We start from the raw sequence: 26702 nt of genomic DNA, 5'->3' as shown, positions 1-26702 counted from the left end.
CACCGGTTGAGAAACTGCATTAGCGAAATGCATTTTGGAAAAATAAAGTCATGGCTTCTATTTCCATGCTTCCAGTCTGCTTTATGAAGGAGGGTATTATGCATTTTCTCTATGGGGAGATGGGTGGCTGGCCACCGATTCTGGTATAGATGGTGACACATTTCTTTTGTAGCCCATCATACCAGTAGTATGGAAAGCAGAAAGGGGAGTCACTGCTGCATAATGTGCAAAACTGCCTGAAGAAAGGAATAAGAAAGCCGTGCCTCGACTCTTCTGCCAGTTTGGACAGAAGAGGTTTCCACTGTAGACTTGAGTTAGCTCACAGTTGCTAAATGTAATATGTATCACGTATATATTTGAGAGAGGAGACATTGCAGTCAGTTAGGGTGTTAGAAGAGGAAGAAGAGGATGGAAGAAATCTGGGAGATGAGAATTTAAATCTGCACTCAGCCATGAAGCTCACTAGATGACCTTGGGCCACACAATGTCTCTCAGCCTAACCTACCTCACAGGATTGTTGTGATGATAAAATGGGGAGGGGAGAAACATGTACATCACCTTGAGCTCCTTGAAGGAAAGATGGGATAAAAATGTAAAAAATAAACAAAATAAATAATACAATAAGGTGAAGCACAGTGCATTCTATGTGTGCCCTCAGAATAGACACACATGTAGTACAATTCATTTTCACACATCCTGCTACACCATGAGTGCGCAACTCTATACGATATAACAAAGGCAAGGGGAAACTCTCCAGGGGCTCTCAAGTTATCCTGCTCAAGATTGCACCATAGAAATCAACAGAGCCAAAGCAGTATGGAAGTTTTTTTTTTTAATGGCAACACATACTTTAGTTTTATATTTAGAATTTCTAGGCCAGCTTGTTTCAGAAAGCTTATACGTTATTAAATATAAAACTATCTAGAAAACCTATTGGGAGAAGGGGGAGAGGGTAATAGCTATAAAGGGCTCCAATTATCACAAGAGAGAGGCCTCACTGGCTGCAAACATTGCTCTCTGGGAATCTCATTCATAGTTACTGACCTTGCAATCTGCAGCTCCTGAGTCAAATAGATGGCATTTGTTTGTATATATGTTTGTTTAAGGTATTTATATTCTGCTTTTGCATGTCTAAGTGGTGTAAACAATGGTCTCCATCCATTTGCTTTCTGAGGTTGCAGCCAGAAAAACAAAACTAGTGTTGGGGGGTAGGGGTAGGGGTGGGGCAATAGCCCACCACTATACGGCACTCTCTTGCCTCAAGGCTCCTCTGGAGAGGGTTGGCTTTTGCCCATTAGCAGTCATTTTTCTGGCTGCAATCTCGGCTTGCAGCTGGCATGCAAACAGGTGGAGGCCATTTGTTCTGTTCCTTCAGCGGCAGGAGTCATTTTCCATGCCATTATAAACGATGACTTTTAAGGCAATAGCCATTAATGCCTATAGTGAATACATTTCTTTTCTTCTATATGATTGCACCTTTTAACAAGCACACATTACTTTTTTTCCCTACACACGCTCATGCCACATTTTCAAAGGAAAGTCCCACGTTTTTGTATAATCCTATTTAACTTCCTTATTTTGCTTTATTTCCAAGCGATGAAGATGAACTCAGAAAGTCGTTGTCAGAACTGGTGGATGATAAATTTGGTGCCAGCTCAAAGAAAATGCCAAGGATAGTTGATGGCAGCAACCCTTTCCTGGATGTTCCCCAGGCCCAGAATGCTATAACTTACAAGCATGGCATCCTCACGCGGAAAACCCATGCTGACATGGATGGGAAGAGAAGTAGGTATTAAAGGGGGCCACAGAAGGAAAGTCCAGAGATGCACAGTGGAAAGTGGCACAGATGCTGTTGAAATGATGTGCCCACTGAGAGAATCTGGCTTTTCAGAGATGTATTCATAGCCTAGCACTCTTCATGTTTTCCTAGGAATGCATGTTTTTGCATGTATTGGTCATAACATGAGTGCGCCTTCCCCATAGCTTCTTCTTATTCTACTCTGATAACTTGTGGATTGGATGACATGGTTCCTTGCAACATTCATGTTGCTCTGCTTCTCTCCTGAAGAGGACCCTCACCATCATCCCCAATCAAGTGGTTCCTGGCTGTTGCTGTGTGTGTTTGTGCTTGCTAAATTTGGTTTAAAGCAGCACCACAGCAGCAGAGTAACAGTGGGTGTTGAAATGCGAGTGTGCCAGCGTGTGAATGCATTTACCTAAGAAAGCAGGCTTTTACCCTGCATCAGGATCACTGAGACTGGAGACTTAGTAAAATAAGAAAAGCTAGTTTATTTATAGAAATACATAGTAGATAGAAAAGGCATACCTAGTTCTAACTAACTAGCTAAGTTGGGGGCGTAACGCCCAGGTGCGGGAGTTAGCCTCATGGCTTGGAGAGAGCAGAGACAAAGGGATATCTCCTCTCTCCCAGACAGTTGGAGACGAAAGAAGTGGAAAGGGCGGAAAGAGGAGGGGCAGGTAAGCTTCCCTAAAGACGTAGCAGTCTAGCGACAGAAGGAAGTCAGTCAGAGCATCATAGGTAAAGGTACACAAGCCTATCCATCTGGAGGACCCTAGCACTATCTCCCTCCTGGAACATAGACATAAAGAACAAAACAGGAGTTGCCCCACTTCCAACACTGGATACAATGTTACTGGAGTAGCATCTGTGGAAGCCATAGGAAAGCCACTCTCTCACCACTGCTGGTTACAAAAATAAACGTGTCCTTCTGCACACAATCAGACTGCAGCTGGATTAATGGGAGGACCTCTTGGCAAGGATGATTACAGTCGTTTCCCTTAAATTGATTTTGTCCACACAGTTTTTAACTCCAGATTACAATGGCCTTACTCATGCTAATTCCTGAGGATTTGGGGCAGGAGTTGGCAGAGGCCTAGGTTCTTGCTTTTATCTTACTCAGGATGGATTAGGATTTTCTTAGTAGTGTGTATAGAAATACCATATTCCACCCTCATTCCTTCTTTTATCCTAATGAACTGTTCTCACCACTACCTCTGCGGCATTCACTGTCTCTTTTTCTCACCTGTTCTTGTCATGATGAGCCAGGAGAAAGGATGGAGAGATCTTTCTCATTTTGGTCATGCCAGTTTTGCCTATGTCCAGTCATAAATCTGTTACTGCATTAATCTGAGATTACAAATACAAAATACAAATACAAAAAATTGTATTTAAATAGTTGTTATCAAAAAAATACGTATTTATCTCAATGATGCATTTGTGAAGGTATTTTATCCTAAAATACAATTTTATAATGTACTTTGAATATTTTTGAGCTCAGTATTGTATCACAAAAATATGAAGAATAATTACATTACAGTTCACACATGTATCCAGGTGGTGAGAGTCAGGAGATATTGCACTGGAATTCACACTCAAGCATTCCCTGAAGAGCAGCTTCTCGTTCAGTATTTTGCACAGAAGTGCAGGATGGGTCCTTCCCCAGTAACTGCTTCCACCTTCTTTAACAATATATATCACTAAGAACAAAATATTGCATAAGAAGCTGCCTGGATCTATTAAATTAACAAACTACTGCGTGTGTTGCTTCTGGTGCGAACAAGGTGGGTCAGAAGATTAAAAACATCATACAAACAGATGATTAAACTCCTGTTCCTTCACACATCAATAGGCCTTGTCTTCCTTGCTTCCCTTTCTAGCTATCACAGTCAGGAAGACAAAGGTATGTGAAGGCATGCTATGCAGGAGACCAGTACTGATTACTACTTCCCTTTATTACTCCTCCCTTGTCCCAATTGCAGTCCTTCATCGATTAGAGCAAAACAAGGGTTTCTGTGACTCTCCTGTGATGTCTCATATTAACCCTGCAATCATGAGAAATACATGTTTTTCAGCTCCCAGAGGAAGAAGAGGATGGAAAAAATTTTATGCTGTTCTTAAAGGAACCATCCTGTATTTGCAAAAGGTAAAGATGATTCACTGCACTGTTTTATGATGTTGCAGGTTCTCACCCAGTGATGTCTCTCCAAAACATGGATTTTCACCTAAAACAAACACCGTAACGGTCCTGGGAGGAATCCCGGGACACAATCAACATGTACTGGATTAGACAGAGGGGACTATGTAGTCCAGCATCCTGTTTCCCAGAAAGGCCATCCAGATGCTCGTGACAACTCAGGGTGGGTAGAGGGAAAGGTGGAATGAGCAGCCCTGCTCATATTCTTGTTGCCAAATCAAGGTGGGCTCATCCAACTGTGAATGGGCCCTCAATTCTGCTGCCTTCTATTATAGTCCCCTTCTCCAAGAGAAAAAAAAATCTCCTTTGTGAAGAGGGACAAGTTAGGTAACAGAGAACTCCTTCTAAGATGGGAGTAGCCTGCTGGATCTCCCCCTTTCCAGGAGTAAGTTGAAGTGAGTGACACTACCAGACAATCACACAAGCAATGTCTCTTGCCACAGGGGATCCTGGGGATTTTACTGCCAGTTTCACATAGAGAGTGTCATTCACTTCTGGGAAGGAGGAGAGACCCAACAGACCTCTCCCATCTTTGATGGAACCCTACACCACCTACTACCTTGACCCCTTTTTCCAAGGGGAGCTTTTTCTCTTTGGGGGAGGGGGGAGGGTGTAGCAGGTGGCACAGGGAAATCAATCCTTCTAGTGTTCCTTTTGAGAGTTTTTGTGTATTAAAAAAGAGCAATTAAAGGACCCAACCGATTTTCGGGGAAAGCAGAAGAGTGGCAGTTAATTGTTCCCTCTTTGGCCTCTGCCACTTCAGCATTCCATTCTGCAGGTACTTCTGCAAGCTGCCTTTATGGAGGCATCTTACAGAGCAACCCAGTGGTGTCTGCAGTTTGCAAGCTTACTCAGCCCAAGTACTCCCTTGGGTCTGTTGCTGTGAAGAAAACAAACGGGTTTTGCTGTAAGTGAGGGCAAATTGGTAAAATCTGTGCTTCGGCAGTGAAAAGGGGGGGGGCTCATATCCTTCAAATAACTGAAAGTAGCATAAAGGAAAGTTCACCAAATGGTTTCACCTGTCTATGAGGTGAAGTCTTTGAGGCTTTCAAACTTGAGTGTTACAGCAAGGGAGAGCCCACCCTTTAAAGAGTTTAAAATAAATAGCAAAAAAAGATTAAAGTATTAAAACCGTTCCCAGTTGGCTCAGGCATTTTGGAAGAGTATAATTATTAGTGACGCCATAGGCAGTATTCAATAGGCAGCCATACTTACCCAGTTATATACCCCACTGTTGACATGTGCTGGCAAAATGCAATATCCCTGTAAAAAAACACAACAAAGGAAAAATATGTGGGCCCCGTCTCCAGCTTGGGGGGGGGGAGAATTTCAATTTAGTTCGCATTTCAAGCCAAATATATCAAATCTGCACTTTCCGAAACAACATGAGAGCCAAAACACAGCCATCCTTCAAAATATGCACTTATTCGAATTTTGCATGTGGTTTGCCAACCAATGTTTACAAAAATGTATATATACATAAAAATGAATATATGAGTGAAAATAACATACAACATTCAAAAATGCATATTATGACGAGAAATTGCTTGCATAAATGTGTGTGTTAGTAAGAACTGCCTACAAAAATGTGTTTATTAGAATTTTCATGAGGATTTCATTTTTAAAAATTGCAAATTGCTGCAGAAATGTGGAGAACTGAAATTAAGATTGGAAAAATGAGTCACGGAGAGAATCAAAATTGATAGAGCCTTCCACCCTTAGCTCCAGCCAATTGCTACTGTGTCATGCTCTTAACTAGAGTTGGGAGAAGAATCTGTTGAGTCTGATTTCTTTGGCAAATGTACCTGATCCATATCCACTCAGTTTGACATGCAAATTGGAATGTAATTCACTCGAGGAATCTGCATTGCAACAAATCTGACTGTATGGTCTGAGAGTAGCTTATGTTTTTCATGCCCCCTGTGTCATCATGTGACATGGGTGAAGAGTCTGCATTGTACAAAAAAAAAGATGGCTGTTGCCATAGATGTATGGGGCAGCCATCTTTTTCTCCACACAATGCAAATCAGCACATCATTACCCCTGTTACATGGTAACTCAAGGGCACTTCAGCAAAGTTTTTAGTGCACACTTGCAATTGGATTTGTTAACTGCTTCATGCAGCTGTTAACTCTTTAAGGGATACTGAGGGTAGGAGGGAATAAAAGCACAGCAGCTGTTGTTAATTGTAAAGAAAGAATGAAAAAAGCACCCTTGGACCACCTCATAAACATGAATCGTTCCTTCAGTCATTCAGATGCAGGGTGTCACAATTTTGTGTTGATTTTTTTAAAAATCTGCACATTACTGCCAAAATGGGACAGAATGGACTCTCCTTCTCCTCTGCCAAAATGCAGAATGATCTGGTCAGATCCATCCATCCCTACTATTAACTGAAAAGCCCAAGAGGCTGAATATTGGTTACTTTTTTAGATGCTCATCAAGACCCCATTGAAGTTGCTTGAAGCATCTTTTGGAGTGAATGGATCCCATGATTCCGTCCATAAATGCTACAATAGGAACAATTAAAACTGAGAACACCATGAATGCATTTTAAATCCATAGCACGATCACATGGTTCTTACCAGCAAACCTCAAAGTGACTTTGGATATTATGGACATGAAGACATACAGGAAGCACAATTGCCTTTGCTGTTCCTTTCCTACACCTTGAAATGTCTGGGGTGGCAGTTCTACATTTTCCTCCATGGTGAGATGTGCAACCCAGAATTTAACCAAGTTGTACTCTTTATTAAAACAGAACACTTAAAGATCAGAGTAAAATCAAATCAACCTAAATGAAATTGTTTTTAAAAGTCCAGAACAAAAAAGCAACTGCACAGTAATAGGAGGAAATGATAAGGAAAGTCTTCAAGCGGAGGATTTAATCCCATCACATTCAAAACCATCAGCAGTTATGCTGTCTCATCTGGGCTCATTTCTGCTCAGTGGCAGTCATTCACTTTGACAGTGGTGTCACCTTTCTTTGCCAGACCCATATGTAAGGCAATTGGGCTCCTACTGGGAGGAAGGGCGGGATATAAATAAATAAATAAATAAAGCTGGTCAACCGTGGAGGTAAGGTAAAATATATATTACTGGTTTTGTATTTTCCAAGAGTGCTGAGTGAAAATAAATCCTACATATCATCTGGTCTGTGAAGCCACAAAAATTTAGCCGCAGTTTGCATGCTTGAAGATTCTAATCCAGAGATGCTTAGACTGTGGTCCATATGTTACCAGTGATCAAGGAGCTTCATTCAGGTGGTCTGCCGTGTGTCTGCATTAAATGTTCATATTGGTTTTTAATTGTATTTTTATAACTTCTTTTATCTCTTATATTGTATTTTATTCTATGGAATTCAAATTGAAAAATGAAACGGGCTGCCTTCAAGTCGATCCCGACTTATGGCGACCCTATGAATAGGGATTTCATGGTAAGCGGTGTTCAGAGGGGGTTGACCATTGCCTCCCTCTGAGGCTAGTCCTCCCCAGCTGGCTAGGGCCTGCTCGGCTTGCCACAGCTGCACGAGCCAGCCTCTTCCTTGTCCGTACCGCAACTGTTATAATACAATGAAACACAATATAAGAAATAAAAAACAATTAAAAACAAATTTAAATCATACAGCATCTAGCACAGTGCATTACAATTGGTACAGCAGGCAGAAAAATAATTCAGTAGTCAACGGGGAAAATGTTTGGGAACCTGTGTTCTAACCAATTCATGGATTAAGTTCTACAATTATTTTGAAACAGTATATGATGTAGTTGGCTGCTGGAGATTATGCAAACCAGCTGCCACTGAAATCTAATGTTCCTTTTTAATACAAATCAAGTGGTCTGTCAAGAAAAAAATGTAGTCACATATGACATCATCCCAAGTTACTATTCACATGCAGTGGGGAAAAACCTGTATATCATGTACAGTACATAACCTACATATATATTAAGACAATTCATGCTGTGTCATCATTTTCTCTGTGATCAATGCTTTCCAGGTAAGGCTGAGTTGAAAATTCTCAAGCGAGAACTTCTGAGACCTCAAAAACGTGTGTAGGGGTTCTTTTCCTCTGATGATGCTGTCTGTGGAGGCAGGAGCAGAGCTCAACTCAGCAGCTGGCAGCCACCATTCTCTGTCCTCCTCCCTCAGAATGCCCTGGGCATAGCAGCATTCCATGACATTCTGCAGAAGGAAGAGTAGCCTCCAGCGCTATCTCACCAGTGGCGGTACTGAAGGAGCCCTGTGCCACTGCCAATCTACTGGCTTGTCGAGTATCCCTCTCTGTTGTTTTGCTGGGGCGGTTGGAATCCTTCTCCATCCTTTACATGGCGGTGCAAAATAAATAAATAGAAATACCTAATGAAATCTGATGGTTAGTAGCTGGAAGAGAAAGGGACAGATAAGCATGAGCACAAGGCATTATTCATTCGAAAGTGCTTCCTGGAGCTTCATACAGAACAACCACTTTAAATCTCCAGGTGAGACCACCACACTAGCCTAAATGACTGGATGAAAGAATTATGGGGAATCTGTGGCACAGCAAATCATGGCACATGCACAACACCAGCACACATTGGAACTGTGCTACAAAAAGTGGTATGATATGAACGTAGCCATTCAAAGGATGGTTACAGTTGCAGCTCAGCATTTTGGATCAGTCATATGCCGCAGTGAAATGGGTCTGCCTTGACATAATGTTACCATAGCTATAGTCTAGGAAAAATATAGTTTGACGGCGGCTAAATTGTAGCAGAAGCATTTGAAAGTGTTTTCCATTCAGAAATATCTGATTAGCACATCCAAAATCAGAGCAGGGGAACACCTTCAAATTTGCATTTCAAAATGGCAGTTGTGTGCTAATTTGCAGTTAAACACAATTACTCATTAAACTTATATTTTTCAATTTTGTTAAGTCCCAGTGGTTAATAATTAACTGTAAAGGTCTAAGCAATAACTACTACAGGCACTTTACATGATATTGTACTTACTAAGCATAATAAAAACAGATTATAACTAATAATAAACTCATACAATTAATAAACAATTAATAAATAAAAAATAGATCCACCCTTTTAGAGGTGCATATAAACATTCATCACCAACAATAGCAGAGGTTTTTCTCTAAAACAGCCCAAAGCAATAGTACAGTTATACATTTTCTGGAAAGGAGTTCTTATTAACTCTCTTTCCAGAAACTATCTGTTGTATCTTAAGTCACATTATTAGCTATTATCATTTGTTATTATTAGAACGTTGTAAAACTATAACTTGTACTTGATTAATAACCTGTAACTTCTACTGGGTTTAATAAAAAAATTGCCACCTTATCAAGAAATTGGCTTTTCTTTGTTTTCCTTCCCAAAAACTCTATGAAAATGTGTCTTTATGTTCTGGCCTGACTGATCCTTCCACATAATTTAATAGAAATAAAATACTTGTGGCTATTGCAGTAGGACTTTGCAGCCTGGAATCCTTATTAACTGGTTTTTTTAAAAATCCCCCCGTATCTCTTTGGCGCCTCACATTTCCACCACATGTCAAAAAAGTCACTCCTTTCTTTTGGGTATTTCCAACACATGAACGGGTAGTTTTACTGATTTTTTAATCTTTACTGTATTGATATACCATCTGCTTATAATCTTAAAGCAGTTTTCTCTTATCCCTGTTTAAAGAGAATTTGTATATAGTTTTCCATAGATTTCCCTAAATTTCCAATGGAACATTTTCCCCTATGTCCTGTGCCCATTTCACTGTATTATTCCTTGATTTGTTCAGGTTCCATATCATATTTTATTTTTGCTAGTCTATACCTATTGGTTTTTATAATTAAATTTCCAAAATCTGTTATCTCTTTTATTTGCTCATGTATTCCGGGATGCGCCTTCATTGCAACTCTCTCTTAGTTTCTGAATATGAAATCTTGAACCCTTGGGTCACAAGATCTTTGATCTTGAAAAAGTTATTAACTTTTCACATTTGGAAACTGTTGTTATATTGCCTTTAATTTTCTCTTTTATTGATGCCAAGGTGATGGACTCAATAGTTCTTTATAGCGATCCCAAGTTTTTTCACAAGCTTGATAATAGAAAGTTACTTTTAACCCGCTGTGGTCTAGTTTTATTGTTGACCCACAATATTCCATGTAGTGATGTGCTCACAATATTCTGTTCAAAATTTTAAATATGTGAATATGGCTTCAATATCCAATCCATTAGACAATTTATACAGTTTGTGACAGATAGTTAAATTTGGGACTCGGAGCCCCCTCTTTCCTTGTCATCACAAAGAATTTTGGCTTTTAATCTTTTTTTATTATTCCAAATAAATTTCTATATATACTGTTGCCATTGAGTCAGCTGTTGCATTGATATCTTGATTGTCAAATATTGGAATAGAAAATTCCTTTTTGGTAGGATTCTCATTTTAAGTACAGATATTCCTCCAGAGAAAGAGAAATATAATTCTGCTATAAGTGACTGACACTCTTGAAGAAAGGTTCATAATTGTCTTTATACAGTTCTTGTACATCCCCTGGTTATTTTTGTGCCTAAATATTGTACAGATTTCTTTGTCCATCAATAGCTGAAAATAATTCTTATTTGCGTTTTCATTTGAAGTATTTGTTTCTGTTTTTCCTCTATTTAACTTATAATCTGCTAAGTCTCCGTATCCTCCTATTTGCTTTTCTAATTCTGTTAATGGATGCATGGGTCTGTTACAGTATGTACAATATAATCAGCACATAATTTAATATTTCCTCTTCTTTGTTTATTTTAACCCACTTGGTGTCTTTACTGGTCCTTATTTTGGACGCAAATGGCTCTGTTGCCAAAACAAATTGCAGAAGAGCTAAGAGAATGAATGAGGGTGTTCCCATGCTTCAGTGTTGGCAGAATTGGGATATGCTAATTAGCTATCATTTCTGATTGGGAAATGCTTTCAAATGCTTCTGTTACAATTTTGTACTGGTTCACTGCTCCTCCCTGGATGCCATCTTTGTGAGACTGCTCATGTAATGGATGTGGAAGGGATGCTCTGCTTGACTTTTAGAGAGGACAGGTGTCAGCTTTGTCTAGTACTATCCTTAATAATTATCTATTAATATGACAGTGTATATTTCTACAAGTAATTCCTTATTCCTGTGTGTGTACTATACTTTCTTTCCAGAAGCTAGGCCAAAACATCGCAGTGGGAATTCCTGTTATGGCCATAATAACAATTATTCATCTGATGGTTGGTTGGCTTTAATTGCTTTTTATATAGTATCATTTCCTCAATTTATGTACTGAATGTTACAGATCTATCTCTGTCATTCAATGCACAGATAAGAGGCCTCAAACTTCAGGCATGATCAGAAGGACAAATCAATCAATTTCAAGAACTTCTCTGCTTGATGTAAGTTGTCAATGCATTACGCCTGAGAATCACTGTTTAAGTGGGCTGTTGAATGTTGTAAGATTATACAGTATATGTTTCCAGATTAAGGTTTTGGAAAGTGTATGGATGTCAACTGACTGTTCAATAACCATATGATGTTTGATTTTTGTATTGTTATTCTTTCTGCCTCAGCTGTATCCACCAATAACTGAAGAACAAGAAATATCTATGCATCATCACCACCTGAAGCATCAAGAAGAGAAGTTCACCATAATTTGAGGCATGGGGCATTTGTTGTCTAGCGGCTGAAAGGTGCCCAACATCACCCATGTTTCTTTATGGATTTGTGGGCCCAGAAAAGGGCAGATTGAGAAGAACAGTTGCATGATGAGGTCCTTCTCTCAGAACTTCATCAACAACATTAATCATACAAGAGTAACTGGCTACGTGGGTGAAACTTGTGAATATTAGTGGGGCTATCCAAGATTAAGCACAGGAGATGAGGATTCTAAGGGAAACATCTGTTAACTTTTGCAGGGGAGAAGCCATGTAAGAGGGCCAGAATCACAATAAGGGAAGAGCAGTGGCTGGCACAGGTGAAGAGTCCATGCAGAGTAGGATAGGGCCATGAGGAGAGGGGTCAGTGCAGAACCACCTAAACCATTATGAGTGAGGGCAAGAGCCAGAGCAGAGCCCCCGGAACACCACAATCACCACAGAGGAGGGGAAGAGCAAGTGTGTGTGTGTGGACATAGGTATTGATGTCAGTGGCACTAGGGAGTGCAAAGCAGGGCAGATGCATCACATAAGTGAATTCCAATGTATAACTACTGTGTATAGAACTGAGCACAATTTCTCACTGTTCTGCGATAATAAATAAAGTTTTATTGGAGGAAAAATAAATATTTGTCCTGTGTGGTGCACATTTTGATGCAATCATCCCCCTAAACCTTGGCTAACAAAGAATTGCCAGCACTGATGCAACTGGCTGCTCACATGTAGGGCAAAATGTTGATCATTTCCATTAGTTCTGCAGTACATGACCATTCCTGGTTTCTCTCTGCAACACTCCATCAGTTTTATATAACAACATGGGTCCCTTCCCATCGCACATCACTTGTCTAAATGCACCACATTTGTACACTACATTTGCACACACACCATGTTTCTAATACTGTGGCACAACTCAAGATACAATGTTGCACAGAGCTTTCTGCTAGAGCAATAATTTATAGAGCAGTGCTAACAAACTCATTCCATTCCATGGTTCTTTGGATCCAAGCCACAATTCCTTCTATCCTTTCCCATGAGACTAATATTGCCAATTAGTGGAAGTTCTTTGATTCTTCTTTCCTGTCTTTTAATTATTTTTTATTTTCTTCATTTGAGGTATGTATGCATGTGTGATTAAGGAGAAACTGGATAAACACCTGCCAGGAACAGTTTTGGAAGACTAGTGAATCCCTTGCAGCATGATTCTATCTGGGTGGCTATTATTTTTATCTCTCTTCTCCTTCACAGGATGAATACAAACCTGACAAAGATCTTTCTGAAGTAGATCTAAAGAATGCCATCCGCATTCACCATGCCTTAGCCACGAAAGCCTCAGATTATAGCAAGAAATCCAATGTGTTGAAGCTGAAGACAGCAGACTGGAGAGTCTTCCTCTTCCAAGCCCCGTAAGTACCACAGCAGAATCCATGTTATAATTCGTCCTTTAAGCTGGCAAAGTGTGGACAGTCCAGCCATTCTTCACCACATTATGGCAGCCCTCATATCATGGGCTGTTATAATCGGAAGCATCTTGTCACATTATCTTAATTACAAAAACCAAACTGGAAAACAGGACATTCCCTCAAGGAATATGACTCAGTTTTACTGCAGAAGCTATGCAGGCCTGGCTATGCATGCCTCTTGGATGATAAGACTGCCTGGGAAACCTGTATAAGCCACTTAGCTCGTTGGCAGAAGAAGATATGGGTGTAATCTCTCAATCTCTCTCTTTCTTTCTCAAATATGTCTATCCCACTTTTTTACTAATAGCAAAAGATCTGGCCAGCACCAAAGAGGTCCCCCACATACTGTTGGCATTGAAAGACCTCTGTTGGTTTTGCCTGCATATTCAAAGCTGTTAGCAGACCCAAGAAAACTATTTTTCATTCCGCTGCAACACTTGCTGTCAGTAGAAGCAAGCAGTCACTATCCATGTTCTGAGGCCTCCCACAGACTTGGTCACTTGACATGTACTAGCAACTGTCTACCAAGTGTTCAGCATTGGTTGCTTAAGGTTCGCTGTGTTGACAAATAAAAGAGCAATTGATTCTGGATGTAGGTTCTAGTCTGGTTTATATTACCAAGACCTGGTTAGATGACATGGGGGACGGGGTTGCCCTGGCCCACTCATGTTTAGTATAGCTACTTGGTGCAGTAACAGCATAGCTTCAGTGAGCTTGGTTAGGTTGCCATGATACATAGGAGATGCATCCCTCTCTGCAGGTTTACCCTGTCTAGCATGACATTTAATTTTAGGCTACTGGGTCAGTATGAAGAGTCTATTTTATTTATTTAATTAATTAATTTGTATTCCACTCCTTCATCCCAAAGGGAGCCCAGGACAGCAAACAATGAAGCAGTAAAAACATCTTGAAAACAAAACATCTTAAAAACACATTTTAAAACATTTTAAGAAACAAGATGCAGACTGGGACCAATTTGAATTGCTTGTCTCTGCTGAAGCTAGTGGATGTTAACTGGTTTTCAGAATGCCCTTGGGGAGTTTTCAACTGACATTTCTAGTCTGTTGAAACCTTAGACAAATTCTGAAACTTTGAGATGACTTGGGCAGTTGACTTGATGGCTCAAAGATACACTATTCCACATGCCCAAGCGCTAAACACAAGCTTTTCACTTGTATTCTTCAAAAGGAGCACTTGGAGCAAAGGTGGCAGGAGATTTAGAATACATCCATCCAAACACGGATTATAACCTTTTTGAAGGCCTCTCCTCTACTATCATTATATCTATACAATGTAATTTAGCAAAGGTTTCCTGAGTAGTTAAGGCACTCCTACATCCTGAGTCCCCCAAGTGAACCGGAGGTACCATTGGTTGACCATGATGATTACTTTACAAATACTCTGAAGTTAGTATTGCTCATATCTGCTCTAACTTGGTCATCACATTGGCCTATGAATCTGCATCTGAAGTGTCCTTGGACTTCCTGTAAAACTGCTGCTTGGATGAATCTCAGTTGTTGTTACATGAGGATGTGGACAGTTCTTGATGTTGTCCACTCTATCTGGTGCATTTACATGTCTCTGCAATTTTCAGTACTGTGACCAGTACAGCCGGTAGCTGCAGGAGGGGAGAGTGCTCTTGCACTCAGGTCCTGCTTGTGGGCTTCCCATGGGCATCTGGCTGGCCACTGTGAGGACAGGGTCTTGGACTATATGGGCCACTGGCTTGATCCAGCAGGCTCTTCTTCTGTTATGAGCATGGTAAGCCTTCTGAATTGCCTATCTGGTTTGGAAGTTACAGACAATGTGCTAATCCAGGTGTAGTGGTGGATTTGCTAAAGTATCTGAATATTGTGATGGGCTGGATTGGGAGCTAGCAAACTCAAACCCAAGCCAGATAAAATGGAAGTGCTGATAGTAGACCATAGAAAGTCTAGTTAAGCTTGGAGAAGGGAATTTGCCTGTTTTAGATGTGTGTCATATACCCCTTTCAATTATGCATGTGTGTCATACACCTCTGTGATGGTCAAGTTTTCAGTCTAGTGCTGCTCCTAGAGCTGCTGTTATTCCTGGCACCTATGGGTAGGAGTGCCTTTCACAAATTTAAGTTGGTTAATCTGGTCCCTCTCCTGGTAGATATGGATAGGGACTTGGCCGCCATTATGGTCACTTCCAGACGGAATCACTGTACAATGTGATCTATATGCAGCTTCCATAAAGACTATTTAGAAATTTCTGTGGTGTTCTCTTTTTTACCCTCTCTGTGTTGCATGTTTAAGACAGATTTTATTCCTATTGATTTTAATGTTTTATTATATTTGTCCATGCAGACACAAGCTTTGGTTAAAAGGTAGGGTGCGCATCTTAAATAACTAAATACGTATGTGAGAAATATTTCCCCCGATCCATGCTCCTCATACATGTTCAGTGTGAGATCAAACAAGAGCAATCACTTTCAAGATACTGCAGAATGGGACCCTATAGATATCTGGAAATATGTAACTTGGACTGATATCTGAAAGATCATCTTACTCATATCCCCAATTGATCACTTCACTCTGCAGGTGAGGGCCTCCTGCAGATGTCATCTAATCAACATAGGAAGCGGACCTTTAGAGTTGTGGCACCTACCATTTGGAATTCCCTCCCATTAAATATTAGACAAGCACCATTTCTGTTATCTTTTCCATGCCTACTTAAAGCCTTCCTTTTCCAACACGTTTTTGAAGTAGAGAATTTATCCCAGTCTGTGTCTGTGCTGGAATTACTTTATAAGATGTTTTAAAAATATTTTAAGATGTTTTTAGCATCTTGTCCCTTGGCTCCTTCTGGAAGTAAGGGTGGGATAGAAATTTAATAAATAAATAATAATAAAGGTGCCTGAATATGGACTAAGGGACATTTATTTCACTTATTTTAAATATACCTTTAATTTTAAAAAAAATCAAGATGATTCACAATAAAAAATTATACAGTAAAATACAATAACATATACAGGTATAGAATTAACAGAAACTGAAAGAAAAACATCAGCGGCCAGGGCACGGTTGGGCAGTCAGTGAAACAGCAAAATCATAGGCACCTGTCCAATCTCCATGGGCAGATCATTTCACAAAGTGGGTGCCATTGCAGAGAAAGCCCTCCTAGTGGTCATGCAGTGGATTTCCAACAGGACACAGAAGGACCAGAAAGGTTTCCTCTGACAATTGAAGTGACAGTTGAAGGTCTACATTGGGTGAGGCATTCTTTCAGATAATCTGGTCCCAAGCTGTTTAAGTTTCAAGTCATTAACAATACCTTAAATACACAGATAACAGTTTGGAAAGGTTGCTTGGTGAAGCAAAAGAGAAATGTATTAAGTCTCCCTTCATTTTTATCATATTGGCTTCTGTTCTCTGACTCTCTCTCCCCACCCCACCCACAATGTGTGTGTGTGCATGACACCTCCCTCAACCGTGACTGCTTTTCATAGAAGCAAAGGAGAAATGCTGTCCTGGATCCTGAGAATAAATTTGGTGGCTGCCATTTTTTCTGCCCCTGCATTTCCAGCTGCTATCTGCTCCATGAAAAAATTCTGCCGTCCTCTCTTGCCATCTTCAACAACTAAGCTCTGTCAGGTAAAATTGTGCGTGTGTGTGTAGGTGCCAGGCATTCATCAGCATTGGTCTTGGCCTAGGTTTTCTCCATTTCTTAACAACATTAGCATATTAATTGAGAATCATACACATTAACAAGTGAGGCAAGATCACAACTTGGGATGAAAGAAAGCAAACTGCCTCAACTCTGTCCTCATCCTTCTTGATCTATCTGCCACATTTGGCCACTTTTGTTAAAAGATAGGAGGCACATAGCACTGAAACTATCAGCCTGAGCATTGTTTCTGTTCCAAGTCCTCCAAAGTAGCTCCCCCACAAGAGGGAGACAAGATTTTCCCACAACTGTCCCTTGCCCAGCTGAGAAGTGGACTGGTGCCCGCTCTCTTGTAGTGAACCTGCCCTTGTGGCAACTTTGACATTGCTCTTCTTGTGGGGACACCTCCGTAGGGGTCACCTTGCCAATGGTGACATGCTGCCCATAACATGCCATCTTGTTTGATTTATATTGTTTCTTTATGTAAATATTTCTAATCCACCTTTATGTTGTATTAATGTGGCTTACAATCAACATAATTAAAAATGCAATACAATTATGCAACACAAAATGAGCAATGCAGTTCGAGAGATCAGCCAGAAATCAGCCAAGCCCATAGGCTTGTTGAAATAAAAGTTTCACACAGGAAACCAGGTGGATCTCCTGGGGCAGGAGGCTCTTCAGAGTCTAGACACCAATACATAGAGAGGTATCTCTGATATGTACTTGCCAACAGAACCTTCAGTCAGTTCAATCTTCAAAGGCAGTCCAATGTAGAATGCATTACAGTAATCTGATTGTGACATAATGAAAGCTTGCATGTGATTTTGCTCAGGTCCTCTTTCTTCGGGAATGGGCATAACTGGTACACCATATGAAGTTGTGCCAAGGTACTAATGGCTAAAACCACCACCAGGAACAAGCTTTCCAGCATGAACCCTACTTAATGAAATGCTTCCAGGTTCCATTTGAAGTGAGACAACCCTTGAGCCTGCCATGGTCAGCATGCCACTGTTGGCAGGGTGACCCCAACAGAGGCATCCCCACAAGACATCAAGGTCAAAGTTGCCACAAGGGAGGGTTCACTACAAGAGCGAGGGCACCACTCCTCATCTAGGGGAAGGATAGTTGTAGGAACATCTTGGCTTCCATGTTGTGTGTGAGTGTGACAGCGAGTGAGCGAGAGCTACTTTGATGCTGTGAAATATCCCAGATGGGAGGTAGGATGCTAGAAGGAAGCACATGTATCTTGTATATGCAATTTTGTACTTAACGAAAGATGGGAGAGGGAGAGAGAGATGGCGAAACCAAGGCCAGTCTACATGCAGCAGAAAAAGCTGGTAGAATGAACTGCTCCATTTCAGACTGTAGGTGAGAGATGCCATTGTTTAATGTTCTTTTATTCTTTAAAAAAAAACACCTTCAAAACTCCTGCTATTAGAAAAGTCAGTGTAACAGAGAAGGGACTTGGCTGGAATCTTTCTCCCTGACATGTGAGGTTTCCACTTTTTATTTTGCATGGGGAGGGAGGCCTTTGAAAATGGTATTTCCCATCTGCAAGCTGAAGTAGTATGGTTGATTCAGCCATTTCATGTTCACCTCATGCTACATGTTTAGGCCAGGCTTATGAGAGAGTTTTCCAAATGTACATTCATAAGTAAATTCCCAATGTGGTTGCAATACTACAGGCATAAGAACAGAGGAATCTACCTTCTACTGAGCCAACGCTGACTGACTGACAGAAGCTCTCCAGGATTTCAGGGAGGGCTTTCTCCTGGCCCTGCCTGAAGAGACCAATGATGAACCTGGGACCTTCTGCATGCAGAGCAGACGTTCTACCACTGAGCTTCATTGTTTTATATATTATGCGTACAGGGCACCCCACCTGCAATAGGACTCTCCTCCTCCCCCCTAATTCATTCTCAGTACAGTTTATCTGGAACATCATTCCATGTAGCTGCAGCTGAGAGAGAAATTTGGTAGCCTTCTGTAGAGCTATACTCACATTTGTCTCTACACATAGAACAAGCATATTGGGCTTGGGGAGAGGATCTGCATCACATGCCCCACCATCTTCCTGTTTGGTGCAGTGGCGGAAAAAGAGAGGTTATGCACACAAAGCTCTGTGTGTAGGTTTTCCATGAGATTGGAAACCCCAGTGGTACAGGGCTCCTGTACATATTGCTGTATATGCATCAGATCCTCTTTTCAAACGGTGAGATTGCTTATTGCATTCCTTTCAGTATAAGAGTTCTGTTTAAGTTCATTGTACCCACAGAACCCCAAACCCCTCTATCCTTCACTGAGGAGTTCTAGTGAGTTCCTCCAGGAGAAAGTCCTGGACTCTTCTCATCATAGGGCACTTCAAGTACAGTTACATCTCAGTTCACAAAGTGGATGCATTCCTGGACATTACTTCTTTAACAGAAACTTTGGTACCAGAGGTAAGAATAGGGATAGATTCCTACACCCTCTCATAGATGGTGGAGACAGCTTCAACAGGGGCTTTAAAGGGTACCTACCTGCCACCCTCCTCCTCCTCCTCCTCTGAATCATATTGGATCCTTCCCTCCCAGGCCCTAGGAGAAAGCAAGCAATCTCTTTATTGCAAAGCAAGCACACAGGCTTATCAGTTGCACCCTAGCAAAGCAAAGGCACAGGTTTGTCAGTTTATTGATAGCAAAGCAGACACAGGCTGGTCAGTGTCACCTTAAGCTGAGGCACAGGCTTGAAAGTTTATCCACAGCAAAGTGAAGCTCGTCAGTTTCACCTTTAGAAGGGCCTTTGTTAAAAGGAGCTTGGTTTCTGGAGGAACTGAGGTATTACTGTGTTATATTTGCCCACCCCTTTCTAATTAAAGAACTTCTCACAATTCTATCCTTTATTTATGGAGTTTACTTGCCTCCTCTTATCAGTCGATGTCCTGCTTTCCTTGTAATCAGTTCCCAGTTCAAGGTTAGTTCATGGGTCTGGTATGCTACAACATCCTCCTATCTCTTGCCTTCAAAGTCAGCTGCTCTCAGTTGTACATTTAGTCTCCCTCCCCCAGCTGCACTTTCCCCATATATATCTGCATGGGGGACAGAGCATGCTCATGATTTATCCAGCTTCTCACAAAGACATTGCAGAAGTGCAAAGGTGTGTAACACTGGACGCAAGGCCAGCGGGCATGGCCCCATTCCTGCTCAATATAAGCATGGCACTGAGCATGTGTAAAGGACTTGTGTGTGCAGCTGTCTGCAGACTGGAGGCATGACAGAATATCATGCACAGCTCATTTATTAAACTCTCTATCTCAGCAATGGGAACAGTGAAAGAGGTCAGCTTTTACTAAAATGGAACTGATAAAGTAAGATAGCAAATTTTGAACCCTGAAATGGCACAGCTCGCAGTGGAGGTGGTTTTTTTTGCCACTAATTGCAATTTGTCTATTGAATATGAGTTAAAAAGAGACTTCCCTGAGGTATATGAATTGTTTGCCTTAAATATACCTGGTGTGGAACATCCAACAGTGCAGAAATCATTTGATGTTCTTCCAAAATTGTAGTTTCCTACACAAGACACCTGGTCTGCCCTCTTCAAATGCTTATGTTTGGTGGCTATATTCCTGTGAATTTGTGAACACAATGTATGAAACCCAGAAGTTAAGGGAACTTGGTCCTAGCCCCGACTGTATATCTCCAGAAAAAGTGCCAAGTCTGAAATCTGGTAAATACCTTTGGATTTGCATGTATGTTTATTTATGAAGAGTTGATCTCAATCTCTCTCTCCTCTCACCTTCCAGGATGAACAGCTGCAGTCTCATGAAAATAAAATGAGGCAAATTGCAGATGAGTTAACAGAGCATAAACTACATCCAATAGTGAAAGGCCTCAAGTCAAAAGAGGCTGAAGAATATCGTCTGAAAGAGCATTACTTAATATTTGAGGTGAAGCTTCTTCCAGATTACAAATGATCTGTGGAACAAAGACAGGAGTTGATAAACCTGGATAGTGTGGCTGCGGCATGAAATAATGCACATGGTGGCTAAGGAATCACAGCCTCATGGTCTCTTTGGAGATTCTTTGAATCCATAGCATTCCCCTGATCTCCTGACACACCCATGTCAAGCTCTTCCAGTGTCTGAGCTCCAGTGTTGGTGAGGCAAGAGCCACAGATGGTTCTGCAGTGGTGGGAAGGGATTTTCTCCTGTCAGATCTCCCCCTCTGAGATGTAACTCCTCCCTCCATACTTGGAAGGGGAGATCTGCTATATTCTGTGGCCCTGGGATGTCATAGAACATTTGCAGGGCCCAACAAGTTGTTCCCTGCTGCAGAAATAGATGAAACCCACCAACCAAGCCTCTAAATTTCTATATCTCTCCCAGGGCTTACAATATCTCCCTTATAGTAAAAAGACTCAATTCCAAATGTATGGAAGAACTGAACACATCAACAAATTACTCTTATCTTAAGTGACATCATCTAATTATTCATATTGGTCTTAACTGCATGTCTCCCAAGTTGTCTTATGCCAACTGAACACTATAAATAGGCTTCTTTATCAATATATGTACAGGATGTTTGGGAAGATCCTTAAGCTGTTCAGGTAACAAAGTCATTCTCTACATGAAGTGAAGCCTTTAGGATATTGAGTCTGTCCATGTGATCTCTGCATCATTCATGAGCACAATATGTTCTCCATTGTCAATATATCTTCTCTTTAAATTATCATACTGGATTCTCTGAACCTGAGAGCATAGTTTGAGAGAGGAAAGAATACATATAGAAGTGCATATTTTGAGAGAAAATTGTTTAAAACTATGTATTTAAATCCTAATTTCCGTGCAGATTTTAGAAAAATGTTTCAAAAGAGATTTAGCATGTGCCATTGGGCATAAGTGTGCTGCTGTTCTCTTTACCAGCTCTACCTTTTTTGCCCTTTTTTCCTCCCCTTTCCTTTCCTTTTACTACCCTCCTGCAGCAGCTAACACACTGCAGAAAACTTTCTGCACTTCCCCTTGAGAGTGATGGGACATGGTGATGTGCTGTCACTCTCAGGGAGATTGCACAGAAGACAGCATGTCTACTATGTGAAAAAGAAAGGGGGCCCTCAGACCACCTCGTAACACATTTTTCTCCTGTGTACAGAAGATTGATTTTCTTTTTCCTCTCAGGTCACAAAGAGCAATCCCTGCCACTTGCCTCTCTCTGTTGCTCTGGTTATTTCTGAGTCTCTCTCTCTCTCAGGCTTTTTGTTCTGTTTCATCATCCTCCACAGAAAAGCCGCTATGAGACATATATCAACCTTCTGTGCGCCAAGATAAAGGCCAGGACGGATGATCTGGAAAAAATAGAAGCCAGCCTCTTCACAATGGAAGCTGAAGACATTTCCTTGAGGAAGACATATTCCAGTCCTTCCATAAGCCAAGGACAGTTGCCTGCTGTAAACAGCAAAGCAGAAAAGGATACTATAGAGCAGAACACTTCAGGTAACTAATAATTACAGGTAACCAGAAAGCAGTTGCTGGTCCTCCTCAACTGCAACTTATGAGCACAATTATTTCTCAGATGTACATTAAATACATGACACAAATACTACAGCAGAAAGAATTCAAAGAAGCCTTGAATTAGTTTACACTTCATTCTCTCCTGGTGCTTATTTCAGGATCATAGACTGTCCACGCTGGTCACACTGTAGACGTTTCCTTACTGTGCATGCAATAAAAGGACCAGTTTTCTGTGCAACAGTTGGGCTGTTCTTTTGACGGCTGTGTTTCCTTGTGAACACCTGGATTTTCCACTAAGCAACTGCTACAGTACCTTAGCAACAAGGAGACATGACCAAATCTGTTCCTTTATTTTAACAACTACCAGTGGGACTGCAGTGCCACAGTCCTTACAATATTATACAAGTAAAGAAATACTAGGACAGCAAACGTACAGAGTCGGTGTACAGAATTTGTACAGGTTGCTGGATGAAGAGTGTACATGTTGAATCAAATGACTGCTACCATATGAACTCAATGAGTGGCACATGTATTGCAATAACTGCATTACCTGCCCTACTGCCCAAACTTAGATACTTTTAAAACTCAGTGCCAAATGTATTACCTTGAAAAAGTGAGAGAGCCCAAAACACTGGCAGGAAGAAAATAACTTTTAATATACAGGGATCTTAGCAATGCTAAGTAATGTTTTGAAGGTTTAGTAGCTTAATTGACATTCCTTTTTCTCTTTTGTAACAAAATCCTATCTGGCTGTGCTGCAGTAACAGGCTCTGCTGTTGCTGTGAGCACAACCGCCGTAAATAGCCAATTCACTGCTGCTTCTCTAGTGCCCATTCCTTCTGCTTCTGCTTCTGGGGCATCCATCCAAGCAACTGCAAGCTAAGCTACATGTGTGGGGAGGGTGGGGAACTGAGCTGCTGATCACAGATAGCTGTACATATTCCATTTTGCTGTAAGCATAAATATACTCACCTAATGGGATGTTGTGCTTCTGTTCCTTTCTTGCTGTGGTAGAAATGATCCCGTTGCATTTTCAAAGCCTTCAGCACTTTATTTACTGATTAATTCATCTTCATCTTCTTTTCTAGACATGTTCACAGTTAATCAAGTTCCAGTTTTAAAGGATCTTGTAGCTGCTAATTACAGTAATTTACAGTTTATATTTTTGCAGCTTTTTAAAATAAAGATAATACAGAGATTTGTTTGGATTCTCACAGCTTTTGAGAATTTATAAATGATTGAGTTTTCATGTTTCTTACCACTGGGGAAGTCACCCCCCCTGTTTTGCCATCCCCTTTTTTAATCTCTTTGTTTTTGTACAGTTTGATAGTTTTATTTGAAAGGATGCACTAAGAATCATGTACAAATGTATCAATGATGATGAACCTGTTAATAAAGGGGATTGATCCAAAGTTCTGCCTCATGTTCCTTTTGATGACTTTTAACAACTTGGCAGAAACCATATCCACACAGGATTTCCAACATGTACACACACTACCCACAGTGGAGGAAACTGCAGATGTGTTTCTTTAGAGAGGGCTGAGGAAATTCAGGCCCAGAAATAATAATCTAGATCCTTCCTTTCAGTTTAGCCTGCAAAGAGGTGTAGACTGTTGTTGAAGCCTTCCATCTGGCATTTCATCTCCTACTCTTCAGAGTTTAGAAAGAGCAATGGGCCATCATGTATGCAACAGTCTTTGGGATGGGGGCAAGTTACAAATATGTATATGCTCATTGTTATAAAACCTCTCCACAAACATATCGGAATTAATGCTCAATAAAGAGCAGATATTGGGTAGAGATACACTTACTGTTCTGCCACTTCCAGTGTGTCTCTGCCTCTTTTTTCTGAAAACGGGGGCACATGGTGCTAGTCAAATCTTGTGCCTTTCTACTGTAAAACCTGGTGGGAGCACCTTGAGGTTGTTTTTTTAATTTGCTTCAAAAATACTTTGCAACTGATTGGCAGATCAACCTGTTCCCCTCCAGGCGGCCAAGAGAAACGCTTTGCTGTAGGCAACTAGTGTGCTTACAGCCATAATCTAACCTTTGTGTAAGTTTTCTGCAAGCAAATCAGGATGAATGCTCAATAAAGAGATTGTCTGGAGGAGCCCATGACAGAGACCATCCACCTGCACGTGGTACCATATGGGCTTCTACCTTTTTTCCCTGAGGAACAAATCAACTAAGGAGGATTCAGATCAGGGAAACAGCATGAGGGGAAGGGTTTTTTAACTGCTCTTCTCTAACCCTGTGGACTCGATCCAAATCATACCTCTCTGTAGCTTCATCTACCCTATTAAACAATGAGGAGAGGCAATCATAAATCTCCAAATGTGAAACATAATTGTCCCTCGAAAGACTAGCTGAATGCAGAGCACTGATGACTCAATTATTGAGGACTGCTCAACTGAGCCTCCCAAAATATGCTTTACAAATGTGGCTGAAATAAGTAAATATAGGTGATCCCCACATCCACAGCAGCCTGAAAGAGCAAACTGCAGTGCTGAAAGGACAATGGCGTGGTGTCTGTGTTTCAGAATGATCACTCCATGTGTTAAAAGAATATCTGTGTCAATTTCACAATATCTCAACATTTCTGCAGCAAAATGTGTTGTCTTTTTTAAATCCTCATGAAAATCCTCCAGCATTTTAGTGCAAATTTCTCCTGATAAACACATTTTTGTAGGGTATTTTGACTAATGTAAACATTTTTGCAAGCCATTTCCCATTGTATACAGGAATGCATGTTTGTATGTTATTTTCACCAATATATTCATTTTATGCACACTTCCCCCTAATATATGCACTTTTGTAAACATTGTTTGGCAAACTGCATCGCAAAGTTTGAACAAGTGCAAATTTTGAAGGATGATTGTGTTTCAGTTCTCATATCGTTTCAGAAAGTTAGTTGACAGATCTGACTTGAAATGTGAACTGAGTCGAAATGATCGCCCATCCCTACATAAAAGGAGTGCTTTGCTTTCCCTTTTTTTAAACATTGAGAAGGGAGATATTTTCTTATCCAGATTCTCAGACTTCCACGATAGCACCAACTCTTCCTTCTGATCATGATCTTGACAACTGAATTCCCGGATTTCACTCACCACCATCACCCAGTCTTCCTTCTTCAATTTTATTTATTTATTTATGTCCACCACCACCCTTTTTTCCCTACCTTCCCTTCCACCCTGGGAAGGAAAATATATGCTATCTCTGTCTCAGTTGCAGGGCCCTGGGATGTCATCTTTCTGCAAGCACTTTTCCCTAGACTTCTCGGCACCAAGGAAAGTTGAGCTCCCTACACACCCAGACAGGCAGTATTTGCTTTGCACACCTGCTTAGCCAGTGGGACAAGACAATTATTCGCCTCCTCAAAGCATCTGAAGAGAAACCCCACAACTACAGAAAGGAACACTTATCTGGGCATCTCATGTAGAATGTCATAGATGCGAAACAGATAGGAAGCAGGATGAAAATGCCCTTAGGGGGTGTCTGGCTGAAGTTACCTCCATTTGCAACTTTGTCCAAGCATTCTGCCACATTATTCACAACTGGAAAGGAGGCACTCCACCCCCTTCCCCTTTGTTTTGACCGAGGCACTACCCTTCCTGAGAAATGGGAGAATGCGAAGTGATGGTGGAGAAACAAGGAAAGGAACTGAGGAAATAATCTAAATTCTCTTTCCCTTCATTGGCCTTTAGGTAGATTCTTTCTGTAAAAGCTAATTGTCATATCTAGGGTGCAGACAAAGAACGCAGGATGAATGATGCAGATGAAATGGTCGAAGTCTTCAGACTTACCCCTCCCCTTCGAGGGCTAGCATCACACAAGTAACCATTGACAAACTCCCCTTGTTCTGGAACTGTGCTTGGAAAACAGACACATCCTCTCCTTTTGGTGTTTTGGGTTTTTTTCCAGCTCAATTCCAAATTCAGACTCTTGTGCTTCATATGAATTAGGACACACACACCCAAGCCACCTCATGTCTGCAATTGTGTGTGGGGGGGGGAATTAGACCATCTGCCTTGGCTCAGATCCACTGCCGAAGAAGTTCAGGGGTGGGGCCAAAGTTTCATTAGGGTAAAAAAAAACTAATTAACACATATCTGGGAGGGGGAAGGACGATGTTTCATCTCCTTCCCCCCCCCAACCAAAAGCGGGGTCGATTCTGTGCAGAATTGCTTCCTCCCCCAGGAAAGCCCCTTGCAAAACATCCCTACACGCCCCAGGATCGCTCCTTGTGCTCAACAGCTGATGAGTGGAGGGAGCGATCCTGCATGATGCTGGTTTCAAAGGTGGTTTCCAAAACACTCCCTGCACCCCCCGGAATCACTCCCTCAGTTCAACAGCTGATGAGCCGAGGGAGCGATTCTGCATGATGCTGCCTTGCAAGGAGTGGCTACTGAATGGAGCAGTGGCAGCAAGGAAAGGACGTTAACACCATTGAAGGAGATAATATATTAAAGAAATCAG

The 26702-nt window shown here is 41.1% G+C and overlaps 1 protein-coding gene across 5 annotated transcripts in view; it reads left to right on the top strand.

Moving 5' to 3' along the window:
- Nucleotides 1-22335, top strand: part of PSD2 (pleckstrin and Sec7 domain containing 2) — a 96888-nt gene extending 74553 nt beyond the window's left edge. The window contains exons 10-15 of one of the 5 annotated variants that reach the window (XM_061634979.1): nucleotides 1595-1785; nucleotides 3874-3944; nucleotides 12894-13051; nucleotides 16581-16725; nucleotides 20523-20666; nucleotides 21998-22335. In XM_061634979.1, coding sequence (XP_061490963.1) covers nucleotides 1595-1785; nucleotides 3874-3944; nucleotides 12894-13051; nucleotides 16581-16725; nucleotides 20523-20666; nucleotides 21998-22216 — 928 coding nt within the window. In that variant the 3' untranslated portion in view covers nucleotides 22217-22335. Of the gene's footprint in view, nucleotides 1-1594; nucleotides 1786-3873; nucleotides 3945-7992; nucleotides 8580-11162; nucleotides 11229-11319; nucleotides 11391-11564; nucleotides 12201-12893; nucleotides 13052-16580; nucleotides 16726-20522; nucleotides 20667-21997 lie in introns of those variants that run through there. The other 4 variants (XM_061634558.1, XM_061634610.1, XM_061634699.1 and 1 more) reach the window with 4 other exon arrangements.
- The last annotated feature ends 4367 nt before the right edge of the window (nucleotides 22336-26702 follow it).

Source organism: Rhineura floridana, chromosome 1 (assembly GCF_030035675.1).
Source record: "Rhineura floridana isolate rRhiFlo1 chromosome 1, rRhiFlo1.hap2, whole genome shotgun sequence".
Lineage (NCBI taxonomy): Eukaryota > Metazoa > Chordata > Lepidosauria > Squamata > Rhineuridae > Rhineura > Rhineura floridana.
Note: the sequence above shows the minus strand (reverse complement) of the source record. Positions and strands in the feature narration are given on the sequence as shown.